The 12944-nt window shown below is 40.6% G+C and overlaps 1 protein-coding gene across 2 annotated transcripts; it reads left to right on the forward strand.

Moving 5' to 3' along the window:
• The first annotated feature begins 9105 nt into the window (after positions 1 to 9105).
• Positions 9106 to 12944, forward strand: Smim15 (small integral membrane protein 15). Of its 2 annotated transcripts, none has more exons than XM_021632766.2 (3): positions 9106 to 9168; positions 10281 to 10418; positions 11214 to 12944. In XM_021632766.2, exon 3 carries the CDS (start codon positions 11239 to 11241, stop codon positions 11461 to 11463), a length of 225 nt encoding a protein of 74 aa, XP_021488441.1. In that variant the 5' UTR covers positions 9106 to 9168; positions 10281 to 10418; positions 11214 to 11238; the 3' UTR covers positions 11464 to 12944. The 2 variants fall into 2 exon arrangements, with proteins under 2 accessions (XP_021488441.1, XP_021488440.1); XM_021632765.2 differs by lacking the exon at positions 9106 to 9168 and adding an exon at positions 9175 to 9506.

Here is a 12944-nt window from a genome sequence, read left to right on the forward strand (position 1 = left end):
AGATCTATCCAGTTTGAGAGAACAATCTGGAAAATTGATGGCTTCAGCCAGGAACATCTCCCATCCATCTTTTAGGTCTTAAATTGGGGCATGAAATCCTCTTCCTCCAACATACACTTTTGTGTCTGATCTGTCTTGGAACAAGAGGCAGTTTCAGTTTTTATTTGGCTCTATCCTGATGGCTTTTAATTCACAGAACCAAGCCCCGTTAATACCCAGTCCCAGGTGTACCCTCCTGGTTCCTGCCAGAACATGTCAGCTTGTCTTAGCTGGGTTGTGCTAGGATTTAATCCTAGTGATTGGCTTGGCAGACAGAAATGGAAGTGAAGGGCAGTTCAGGGAGGAGTGAGGCGAGAGGCTTTTTTTCTAGCACAGCAGGCATGCCAGTTAAACAGAGGGAATCTATGGGTACCAACCAGATGACCTCATCCCATGTTCAGGCTCCTTTCTGTGCTTTCATATCGAAAGACTTGCCCAAATATTCGATGCCCAAATGTGAGTGGAGTGCCATGCCTCTCAGCAGTGAGCTCATAAGCTGCAGTTCAGCTAGATCTGTTAGGTTTCAGGTGCTAACAGCCTCTTTCTATGTTAGCACAGTGCTTCTCACATTTAGCTACTAATAGCTTAACAGCCATTTCTCATTTCCCTTCCTCAGGACTCCAACACAGTGTGCAGCCAATTTTGTTGTCTTTGTAGGCATCATTCCCACTCTATTTTCCAGGTCCTTGTGTCCTTACACCTACTACAGTATTTACTCCACTGGGACACTGTCCCAGGTCAACATAAGCTGCCGTCTTAATGCCAGGAACTATAAATGCCCCACGAACCAAAACTGGTGTCTCAATTTTGTTACCTGAGGAGATGCCAAGACAGAATTATATGTGAAGGATTTTTGTGAGATGGGAAGGAGCTGGGAAAGACTGGGTGGATTATCACTTGACAGTTCAAGTGTGACCCCAAATGCAACTGACATGGAAGGTATGCTTGGTGGAGTACGCTAGACTACCATGTACAGAGGATGTAAGTGGCTATTAGGAATTTCATGTTTAGAAACAGGCTGGCTGGACCATTTTTGTCATGCTTAGTTATGGAGCTAAGAGAACCAAGGTCCTGACACACAGAGTACAGTGATGGATTTCAAAGTGCAGCTGTTGGTTGTCTCTAAGGTGTATTCTCAAGGTAGTTTCACTGCTCCAGTAAATAGCAGTTCAAACCAGGTAGTTTGGGTCCATAGTCTAGACTCTGAATCACTGCCCTGGAAGGCATCTCAGAACTGCAGAGATTTGCAATAAATTGGCCTCTATCTCACTGAGAGTTTGCATGGAAACTTGGCCAGTCTGGTAAACTTTAGACTTCTCTAAGGCTGTGGTAGTTCACTCTATTGTAAGTGTGTGTGTGTGTGTGTGTGTGTGTGTGTGTGTGTGTGTGTATGGGTGGGTGGGTGGGGGACATTACAGAGTAATGTATATGGACAAATTACATATGCATTGGATATACACATGAATAATTTATAGAACCATATGTGGTTTTAGTTTCCTGAAGTATAAAGGGGTTAGCAGATTGGAAAACAGATGCGAGAAAAAGTATTTCCTGGACAGCTTATGGAGTCAGATGTGTCCTTTGCATGCACACTAAGATGGTCAGAAAATGGTGGCTGAGCATTCACACTTTCTAGAGTGCAAAAATTTGAAAATTAAAAAAACAACCCATAAAAATCCATTTTCCACTACATTCTTTACAAAATCTTGCTGTAGTACAAACCAATAAAAACTCATTTAATTTTTAAAATAATTTTCTTAAAAATGTTAGAAATAATTTTCTTTCTTTTTTTTTTTTTTCAGAAATGCTCTTTCACTTAGACTGTGTTAAATACACATTTACAGCCTGACAGAGGACTTTCATGTTTTGAGACAGAGTATCACACAGCCTTGAACTCCTGATCTTGTTTCCACCCCAGAAAGTTTATATGTATTTACAAGCTTAAATGAAGAACTTAGTAAACGCCAACCTCTTAATGATCAACACACGAAAGAAATTCTATGGAATGCAATATTTTTCATTGTAAAAGGGTTCATGTTTATCTATTCATTTATTATTTTACAGAAAAAAAGGCATTGTGCTACTATTTTATGGATATGGGAACCAAAGCACAGAAATATTTGATTTCCTTGCTCCACAAGAGAACAAATATAAACTGAAATATTAAATCTGACATTTAAGCACCTATATTCATTAACAGGATAATCCTACAATTGTAATGCTATCTTACAACAGAATATTCAAAAGCAGAATTGGAAAGATAATTTCAAGAATATGGATGTTTGAAAGTAGATATTGTGTATTATGTGTAATACAGTGGAAAACTAATGTTAAAAATACTTTAGTGGAAAATTAAAAGTTGAAAGAAAATCTAAAAAAAATTAGAATTCCATATTCACAGCCTCCAGAAAAAAATCACAGAATTACATATAACTTGCAAAAAGGACACACACAAATTTGAATGGAATTTCTGAATTCAGAATGTTTTACTTCTTAAGTTGGGAGGTCCCAAAGCAAGCATAAAATGTGGACTAGGCAAAGGAGGAATTTGGGACCAGGATGTTTTTCTGTAGTATTGGGCTAGTGAGCTTTATTTATAGCTGGCATATTAAATGTTTCCTCACTCTTAGGACTAGATTCCAAACATATAGTTTACACTGGGGTGTGTGTGTGTGTGTGTGCTCAGGACACAGGCTGGCTTTCAGAATTAGACATTAAAAGGCAGTTATGATTTCCTCAGTTCTTAGTTCTGAACTTGAATGAGTGGTTCTAAATGGTGATATGATTAAAAAAAATATGATCATTGGAAGAGTCTGAATAGCAAAAAAAGTAGTTGTTACACATTAGGGGCTTCTGTAAAGTATGAAATGTCACACTCCACTTAAAGTTAACCTGTACCCCCATCCTTTACTTAACAAAGGACTTAGCGTGCCTACTATATGAACAAATGTTATACAGGATGCCCACTCTAGAAAAAAAAATTCTAAAGAAGAAATGTAGAGGCATTTCAGTGTGTTGCTCACTGGCAGAGTGTGTGTTTACGATATATGAAGTTAGGATGAATGATCAACATGAATTTCAAATTTGGCTCAAGTGTCTTGACAGTTAAATCAACAAAACACAGTTCTATCAATGAGTAAGATTTTTAAAAACCTTTCTTAAAATCACATTCAAAAAATCTTAAAGCAAACTTTAAAATGCTCCTGATACTAATATGTAGGAAAAGTAGCTCTTTTTAAAATTTGGTATTTAAGGCACGTGCTTATGTGCAGAACTTGAAGTGAAGATGGTGGTACTGAACCTTTATCAGTGAAGGGTTTACATCAAAGACTTCTAATGTATGGATTGGCTTTTCCAAAGGGAGAACAATTTCTATTTGTTATCCAAGAAAATCCAGCAGAGAATGAAAGTTACTCATCCAGCTGACTCATTTACATATAGGACTACATCAGGATTCAGGAGGAAAGCGCAAGGTCTCTCAAACGTTAACAGGATTATAGCTCACAGCATTGCAAGAATTTACTGGAGCATTTTACTCATCCTAAAGGGCATCCTCCATCTACAGGAAATTTGTTTGCTACATGTGCATATGCAGGGCATTCTAGAAATTAAGAATTACAAACAATGTTAAAAACAGCAGGCATCCAGTTTTCCGTATTATGTGAACAAAAGTCTATAAATGGCCCAAATCAACAATATAAAGTCACCTGTACTGACTGAGAAAGATAACCATCAGTCTCCCTCCCATGATTGGTTAAAATATATAGCAGCACTGACAGGCAAGGACTCAAGAATGGCACCTGCTGCGTACCCTGTCTCTCTTGCAATCTGCACTGAGAATGCATGGCTAAACAGCATCTAGAAAAGGCATCTAGTCTGCATATATATCCTCATTCCATTTCCATTATCTTCACTTTGATCTTTAGTCTACATGCTTTTATCTTAAGTCTTCACACCTACAGTCTAGAATGAATTATTTTTATCTTATCAATGAAAATGATGAATCACTACTTTCTTTTCTGTAGATAATTTTACAAACTTGGAAAGTATTAGGCAACAACATTTCTCTCATTAATGAGATATAACCACAATGTACTTATTGATTTACAAACAGCTTTATTAAGTTTTACACATAACACCCCTCCCTGGGCACCTTTTATCACTTTCAAAATCTTCCAGCCCTCAGCAATTTAACACGAACTTCACACACACCCAGAATTTAATTTACTTAATTTGGTCCAACCACTATCAGTTATGTAAGTAACACTATACTCTGACATCAACCTTTTGAAACACAAGCAATTTCAAGCCTGGGATGGCCAAATTAGCAATCCCGTGTGGTGGTCTGAATGAGAACGGCCCCATAGGCTCATACACTTAAATATTTGGTTCCCAGTTGAACTGCTGTTTAGGAAGGAGTAAGAGGTGTGACCTTTTGGAGAAACCTGTGTCATCGGGGGTGGGCTTTGAGGTTCTAACGCTCAGTGAGGACTGGTCTAGTTTATTTTCTGCCTACAACTTGTGTTTCAGACGTGAGCCACCAGCTACCTCTCCAGCATCATGCCTACCTGCAGCCACGGCTCCTGCCTCAAAGACTGTGGATTAACCTTCTCAAAGGGTGTGCAAAGCCCCCAATCAAACGTTTCCAGTTGTAAGTTGCCTTGGTCACGGTGTCTCTCCACATCAGTAGAAAGATAACTAAGTTACCTTGTTTCAAACAAACAAAAACATTAAATTACAAAGGACTAAGGATATATATATAGGTCACACATACACAGAACTAGGCACTTGTCTGGCACCTGTCACATACCTGGTCTCAATCCAGTACTGCAAAAATAATATGATGATGTTCATATTTTTGAGGAAACTAATTCTGTAGTTTACATTCTAGTGGGAAAGGACTCTAAACCAGTATCCTGAACTACCAGATTGAAGAGCTGTGGCAAGCGAAGCAGCGAAGGGTGTGGAGGTCATCTGTGGAAAGGTAGCCCCTTTCAAAGGCATTAGCTCTACAAAGGGAGTTTCCAGACATCTTCAACACAAGGTTTAATAAAAATAAAAACCACCACCACCACTACCATTTGTGTGTCTGACCGTCCATCAGCTGGGATCTGGGGGTGGGACTTGGCCATGACTGCCAGCACCTTTACCTGCTGACTGTCTCCCTAGTCCCATAAATATCTTGCATTACTCCCTACTAAGTTTTTGTTCTTGAGTACTAATTCTGTTTTCAAAAGCTCCTTCACTGATGGCTCTGTGAGTTTAAGTTACATGCCTTTAATTTAAGCAAACATTTCTTAGTAATGTTAGCTAATATTAACAATCTCAGTACTGCCCAGTAACAGCAATGGTTAAAAATACCTCTACATGAAATCAAATTGTCTCGCTTGATAGGTCCTAATGAGTTTTCTAGAAAGATTTTAATAGATACTTCATAGGGAAATCAGACTGAAGAGAAACTGCCAGTGTGACCTACCCAGAAGAGGAGGCCACTGCAGAATGAGTCACGGACTGGTGGATGGGGAAGTGAAAGGGCTCTGTAGAAACAGACAGGTTGTGCACGTTTAACAAGCAGCGGACCAGCAGGGCTGAAAGAGCCTCCCTAAGCACACTGGCTCTTTGAGACATGCTGCCACCACCTGGGCAGCAGGCAGTTTTGAAGTCAGGGATTTTAGAGATTACTAGTTAACAATGATAGACTCAAAAAGTTAACTTCACTTTGTGAGAAAAGCATTTTTGCCAAGTCTCTGAGCAGTAGAAACGAGCATGGATTTTGGTGAGGTACATTTAGAATCCTGCTCTAGTTTTTAAAGTCTTCTGTTCCTTTGATGGGTGATTTAGTCTCAGGATTAGTGACAATATTTGAGAAGCACTGACCTCAGTACTTGGTATACAGAAAGTACTCAATTCATTTTTCAATTATTCTTCAGTATGCTCTTCAAAATATTTGTAATAAGTCCAATTAACTCTTAAAGTTACAAATATTCCTACTAAGAAATGTACTTGCACTGTGTTTTGATGAAAAGCAAAATGTTATGAAATAAAACCTCAGGGATAAAAACTAATTCCATCAAAGGAAGTTAAATATGTAAAGAGTTACTATAGGGAAATAAGTAGAAGTGCAGTTAAGAGACCTTTCAGCATCTTTTTATTTTTTTAATTTTTTTTATATTAATCACAGTTTATTCACTTTGTATCCCAGCTGTAGCTCCCTCCCACATCCCTTCCCAATCCCACCCTCTCTCCCTCATATCCTCCTATGGCCCTTTCCAAGTCCAGGGATAGGGAAGGTCTTCCTCCCCTTCCATCTGATCCTAGCCTGTCAGGTCTCATCAGGACTGGTTGCGTTGTCCTCTGTGGCCTGGCAAGGTTGCTCCCCCACTAGGGGGAGGCAGTCAAAAAGAGCCACTGAGTTCATGTCAGAGAAAGTCCCTGTTCCCCTTACTTGGGAACCCTCTTGGAGACTGAGCTGCCATGGGCTACATCTGAGCAAGAGTTCTAGGTTAGCTCCATGCATGGTCCTTGGTTGGAGTGTCAAGGAAAAGACCCCTGGGCCCAGAATTTTTGGTTCTGTTGCTCTCCTTGTGGAGCTCCTTTTCCTCTCTAGGTCTTACTATCACCCCCCCCACCCCCTTCTTTCCTAAGATTTCCTGCACTCTGCCCAAAGTTTGAGTCTCAGTATCTGCTTTGATACACTGCTGAGTAGAGTCTTTCAGAGGCCCTCTGTGGTAGGCTCCTGTCCTGTTTCCTGTTTTCCTTAAATGTCTGTCCCATTTGCCCTTCTAAGTGAGGATTGATCATCTTACCCAGGGTCCTCCTTCTTGCTTAGCTACCTTAGGTGTACAGATTTTAATATGATTATCCTATATTATATGTCTTATATACACTTATAAGTGAGTCTATACCATGAGTGTCTTTCTGCTTCTGGGATACTTCACTCAGAATGATCTTTTTTAGTTTCCATTTGCCTGCAAACTTCATGATTTCCTTTTTTTTTAAATTGCCTTTGAGCATCTTTTAATCAGAGCAAATAATTACTACATTAGGATCTTATTCAAGGAACACCCCTTTCAATTTACACATGGTTAGAGTGAGATTTAACTTTGTACTTACCAATGAATGACAAGTCTGCTAGGTATTACCTTCTCAAGAAAAAACAAGGCGACAAACTTACAATTTTTTATGGCTTTGTATAATAGCAAACCTTGTATAGATCTTCAGAGTTTCCTAAATCATGTGGGTGTGTCACTTTCATCTTCATACACAGCTCTTCCTAGTCTGGTCTCTGTAGGAACTACCTTAACAGCCACCTCCTCTCTGAGCCAGGTTCTCAAGTAGCCCAGGATGGCTCAAACTCACTGTTTGATGAGGAAGAAAATGAATTCCTAATCTTCCTGTCTTCACCTCTCAAGTCTTGGGGTTACAGGTATTAACTATCACACTAGGCTAAAATTTACTTCTTAAAAACAAGGCAGACCTTATTACTTGCTATCTAAAAAAGATATTCTGAAGGACATTTTGGAGTCCTTTAGAAAACCAAGTTAAGAGGATAATGGTGATGGTTATAATGACCAAAAGCAATAACCCCATTACTTAGGAGACTGGGCCAGAGTTTTAGAGGTTAAGTCTGGGCTCATTGCAAGACTGTTTCAAAACACAAACAAACAAAAAAACCCACTACCACCCCTTCTTCTCAAAAAGGGTAAGGAGCCGGAGGACTGGTCAAACACACACTAATTTACTGGTCAGAAGGGGTCCAAATGGCACCAGCAGTCAACTAGGATGCTTTCTAAATATACAGGGGGAACGGGCTCAGAGTGATGACTGCTGTAGGGGGATCAGTACGGACACTCAAAAGCTGAACTCACCATCAAACATCCATGGTTTGGGAGCCTATCCTACTTCGGTTAAGGTATTAAGTGCTTCCTCTTCCCCCCAAGATTGTGGGGACCCTGGGACTTTCAGAGATAAAGCAGGGCAACACCCTGGGAGGCAGAAATGGTGGGAATTACATCCATTCAGGTGAAAACGTCACTGATGCAAGCCAGTAAAGGGTCTGCTGGTTCTGCACAGCTCTAAGCCATCCTTCAGGTCTTTAAACACGAGTAAGAAAACAACTGCTGTTAATACAGCATGCAATCATTAACATATACCCAAGGAGCAGTATTTCAGATCCTTAGATTATCTGCCAAAGTCTGCTTCTTGGTAAATAATGGTTACTGTTGTTATACTTTAACTAGTCATACAAGTCTCGGCTTGCTCCTCAAAGGGAACACTCACAGTCTCTCAGGAATAAAAACTTGCTTTATTTGGCACACAACAGTGAGGAGGTCTTGCAACATTTGCCAGAGGCAGTCAAACAAATCAAGTAGTTCAGGCAAGCAATCACAAAATTTGAGCACCAACCAAACCAGAGCTAATCTTTCAGTTCCTGCAGATTAGGGGCCCTATGTAACCCACCCCTTTCTGCTTGTTGACTTTTGAAACCCTTTATTATGTATTGGAAGAACAAGTACTTCTGTGGGATCTCTATGCCCTGACAGTTTAATTATCGATAGTTTACTTTGGGCAAGTACCGACCATTCCTTTGTGAAATAAGTTAGGCTCTTAAATTAAAAACAAACAACAAAACCTCTTTCCCACAGCGTGGCAGCATTTCCCCCTGGTAACAAGGTTCACTGGACACATCACGGCCCGGCTGCTGCTTTGTTTGAATCTTTCAACCGTAATGGCGAGTGAGGTGTTAATTGGGAAACAGGCCAGAGTTCTTCCGTAGCCCCGAGAAGTCTTCACGGTCCACCTCATTTCTTGCCGCGGCTCTCTGGGCTGGGAGTCGCCTTGTCCGAACGCCTCACCCCCTCGGCCCAGTCCCGGTCTCCTCGCCTTCCCCAGCGTCCCACGCAGGACGCGAGGCCACGGTTCCCCGATCCCGCAGCGCTCGCGACGCCCCGCACGGCTCACCTGAGGGTGCCCGGCACCACCGCACCGAGCCGCCCCGCCCTCCCGCTCTGCATGCGGCGATGGCGTCGCCGGAAGCCGGCCGGCGACTTCCTCGTCCCGCCCCGCCCCGCCCCGCCTGTGGGCGGGACCCGGAGGAGCGGCTTCCGTCTTCCGCCTTCCTGCCCGGCGGTGAGTGGGAACGGGAGTGGGAGTCCGTCGGGATTGCGGGTGGCCCGCGGTGGCCTCGGCTGGGCGTGTGGCGGGGCCCCCCCGGCTCCCCGAGATCCTGGCCGGCGGGTCCTGCCCGGCTCCGCTCGGCAGGGTGGCGCCCCGAACCTCTGAAGCAGAGGGATGACGGCGGACGTGGCCCGGGGCAAGGGGAATCCTGAGGAGTGAAAGTTAGGAGGAAGCTGTAGTTACAGAGCCGCCAGGTGCGGCTTAGGGTCCCCCAGGCTTTTTGAGATGGAAAAGTGTGCCTGAAAGTGAAGCCAGGATGTTTTGGTCCGAGGTTGAGGTGCACGCCAGAGGTACGGCCCTGGACAGTAACAACCGTGTTCTTCAGTCGCACTGTTCTTTTACAAAGTTACTTGCTTTTTTTCTGAAACTTATATTAGTTTGTAACCGGGTTGGAGAAAGATCGATTCTTCCTGGACCTTCCTGCAACCTGTACAACTGGGTGAGGGTATTGTAACATGGGTCAGGATGGTTAATGTCTCAAACGTTTAAGTTTAATGTGTTGAAAGTAGAGGCATGATTTCTGGTACAAATACGAAGGAAGTTAACACCAGGGGCAGTTTCCTTGATGTGACCGGTTGTGGGTACCATAATTATTTCGGTTATGCTTTATTTTCCTATAAGTACACTAGTTGTACTACAGACCACAAAATCTTTAAAGAACAAAGCAGTGTCTGGCTTTGTAATGATGTGCCCAAACTTACAAATAGAGTAATTTCAGCTCTGGACTGGGGATGTTGGTCAGCAGTGCAGTACCTGCCTCTCATGCTCTAGGATCTTTGGATTGGATCATCAGCAATAGAGACAAAGGTTCAAGAGCCCTATGGGTGTGGTACCAGCTTAACTTTTTATAAGGAGTGAAAGCCATAATCTTACTATTCAGATCAATCAATTGACTTAAAATACGTGGTTTCTACCAATTAAGACTTTATCTCGGGGCATTTGCAAAGGCTATAGTATTATAGAAAGACATTTTTACTTGTCTTTTGTGATTTTAGAGAATTTAGAGATATTTTTTCCCCTGTCATAGTCTTAACAATAGTTATGACTTTTTTCTTTTTTTCCAGCCCATCCACTTTATAGAATTTAAACCTCTCCAAAGTGTATGGTCAAACTAAAGAAGAAAATAACCAACGCTCTTCTGAATTGTGTTTGGCTCACTGATAATCCCAGGGAGAAATTAGAGATCAGTACTCTAACATAAGGTAGGTGGTTTTTAAAAATCCTAGCTTGAGATTTTAGGTGACTGTGTACAGAGATAATCACTCCCTCCCTAGGTACGGTAATTCAACCTGTACTTGAACACAGGTTGTTAGAAACAACGCAGAGTTCACCTCTGTGGCAAAACAGAAAATGCTACTCCAGTCCTCACCTTACCAACTCAAACAACTTACTGTGCATAGCACTTATCATGGATGTACGTCTCATTGTGGTTTTGGTAGGGCTGTCAAAGTTGAAAGGCTATAACCTAAGCGACCTTTTGGCTGAACATATGGATGTAGATTTCATGGTTTCCTTACCTATGTTCCAGAAATAGCCATCTGCTTCCCTTTCTCTAAGAGAATTTCTTATGGACATGAAGATTGGTTTGTACTTTTGTTAATTAGTACTTAGCAGTAGTAATGGTATGTCAGCAAGTGACAGGATTCAGCTCTTTCCTGAACCGAGCATGCCGAACTCAAGATCCTTGTATGTCTGCCCTTACATAGTTTGTCCTGAGTATAAGAGGCATTGAGAAAGACCAAAGGACACAGTCTAAGTGGGCTTTACCTTCCATAAATTGTTCTTTTCTTTCTATAAATTGACTATTTGTATTGCTCTATTTGAACCTTTTTTCCCTAAGCGGATAGTATTTATTAAAATACTAATTAACACTGAAAGAAAAAAAAGCTGAGTGATAATGGAATTCTGATTTAATTGGATGAATTATAACTTTCAGGATTTGATTAACCATGTAGTCTAATGTTTGCTTATTTTCTCCCCTCCCTCCATTCTCCAAGCCTCAGTTTCCCGCTTGCTACAAAGATGTTTGACGTAAAGGCTTGGGCTGAGTATGTTGTGGAGTGGGCTGCAAAGGACCCATACGGCTTCCTTACCACAGTTATCTTGGCGCTCACGCCGCTGTTCCTAGCTAGTGCTGTACTGTCCTGGAAGTTGGCCAAGATGATCGAAGCCAGAGAGAAGGAGCAAAAGAAGAAACAAAAACGTCAAGAAAACATTGCAAAAGCTAAACGACTAAAAAAAGATTAAAGGAGTGAACAGACTCTGCAACTAGAGAAAACTCATCTGGAAAATTCTGCAGCTTTGGAAGGACTCACCAAGATTCCAGTCCATTTCATGATAGTATTATTTAGTAAATTAAGTCTGACCGTATAGAAGACTCATGTTCTGACCTCAATACTGTAGTAACTTTTAGCCTTGGAAATTTGTTGGTATCTACTGACAAGTATTTAAGTTAGCATTTATCATACAGGTGGAACATACCTAATGTGAAAATTTCAAACTTAAAACCCTGTAAAATCTAACACCCGTGTCAGACTTGCTGTGGAAAACCTCACACCTCACTTTGTGAAGGGTTACAGTCAAAATACAGGTGCCCTAAAAACTGTCATCAAGCCAGGAGAAGTGTAAGTGAACCTTGTGTTTAGATTTGGATCCCGCCTTCAAGGTATTATGAAATACTCTAAAATCTAAAGAAAGAAAATTAAAACATTCCTGGTCCCAAGCATTTTTGTCTGCTCAACCTGTAGTAAAAATCCTTAAACTGATACTCATTTGTCATTTTGGACCGGAAAATACTCAAGTGAAAAATACCATAAAGACAAAAATGGTTTTAGATTATGAATACTATTTAAGTGATAGCTTAGAATGGGGTTCAGTTCTGGACAGAGGATATTAGGAATGTAAAAGAATTATTTTCTGAGGTGAAAAGTTTACTTTGGTTTAAAAGAGATACAGTATATTAATCACAATTTTAAAATTATTGCTTATTTTTAGAATGGAAGCATTACTGATTTTCTCAAAGATTTTTCTTATGATACGGCTAGATGCATTCTTCTGACTTTAGCCTTTAACACAACTGGTAATTATCAAGACACTCTGCTTTCTAAAACCTAATTTTATATAGGATTCTTATTATCTTGACCATGTAGAATACCACCTATTGGATAGAATAATTTTTATACTTTGAACACTGCCATTTGCTTAAATGAGTTGCTAAGAGTAACATGATTTAAATACAGTGAAAATGCCATGTGCTGTTGATACCCTGGGTCCAGTTTTGTGAAACAGTTAAATGTCAACAGGTTATTTGCTGATTATACAGATAGTACTTTTGTTTTTATTCTGTTTATAACGAATACATTAGTGATGTCTTGTTACTTTTAACTTACACAGGATCAAAGTGAAAATCAAAAATTCAAATTTATGAAATTTCATAATTTAAACCAACTAAGGTTTAAATTTGGAAAAACTTTCATGGGTATAATAGTGATTGCAGGGACTGCAATAAAATGGCAGAAGTACAAAGCTAGGGAATCTTTCAGTGGTAAAACACTAGACTGTAAAGCATGACTTCTCTAAATGCATGGTCGAGTAACTTCACTGCAGTATTAACTGCTCATTAATGTTTTCTGCAACTCTGATAATGAATGTTAAGTTACAGTAATTGTCAAATAGTCTTAATAAAAATGAAGCTAAATACTGAAATAAATTTGATACTTTTTTATAAA

This window comes from Meriones unguiculatus, chromosome 6 (assembly GCF_030254825.1).
Source record: "Meriones unguiculatus strain TT.TT164.6M chromosome 6, Bangor_MerUng_6.1, whole genome shotgun sequence".
Lineage (NCBI taxonomy): Eukaryota > Metazoa > Chordata > Mammalia > Rodentia > Muridae > Meriones > Meriones unguiculatus.

Excerpts from the sequence above, each read along its gene's own strand:
- Smim15 (XM_021632766.2), top strand. The coding sequence starts at position 11,239 with ATGTTTGACGTAAAGGCTTGGGCTGAGTATGTTGTGGAGTGGGCTGCA.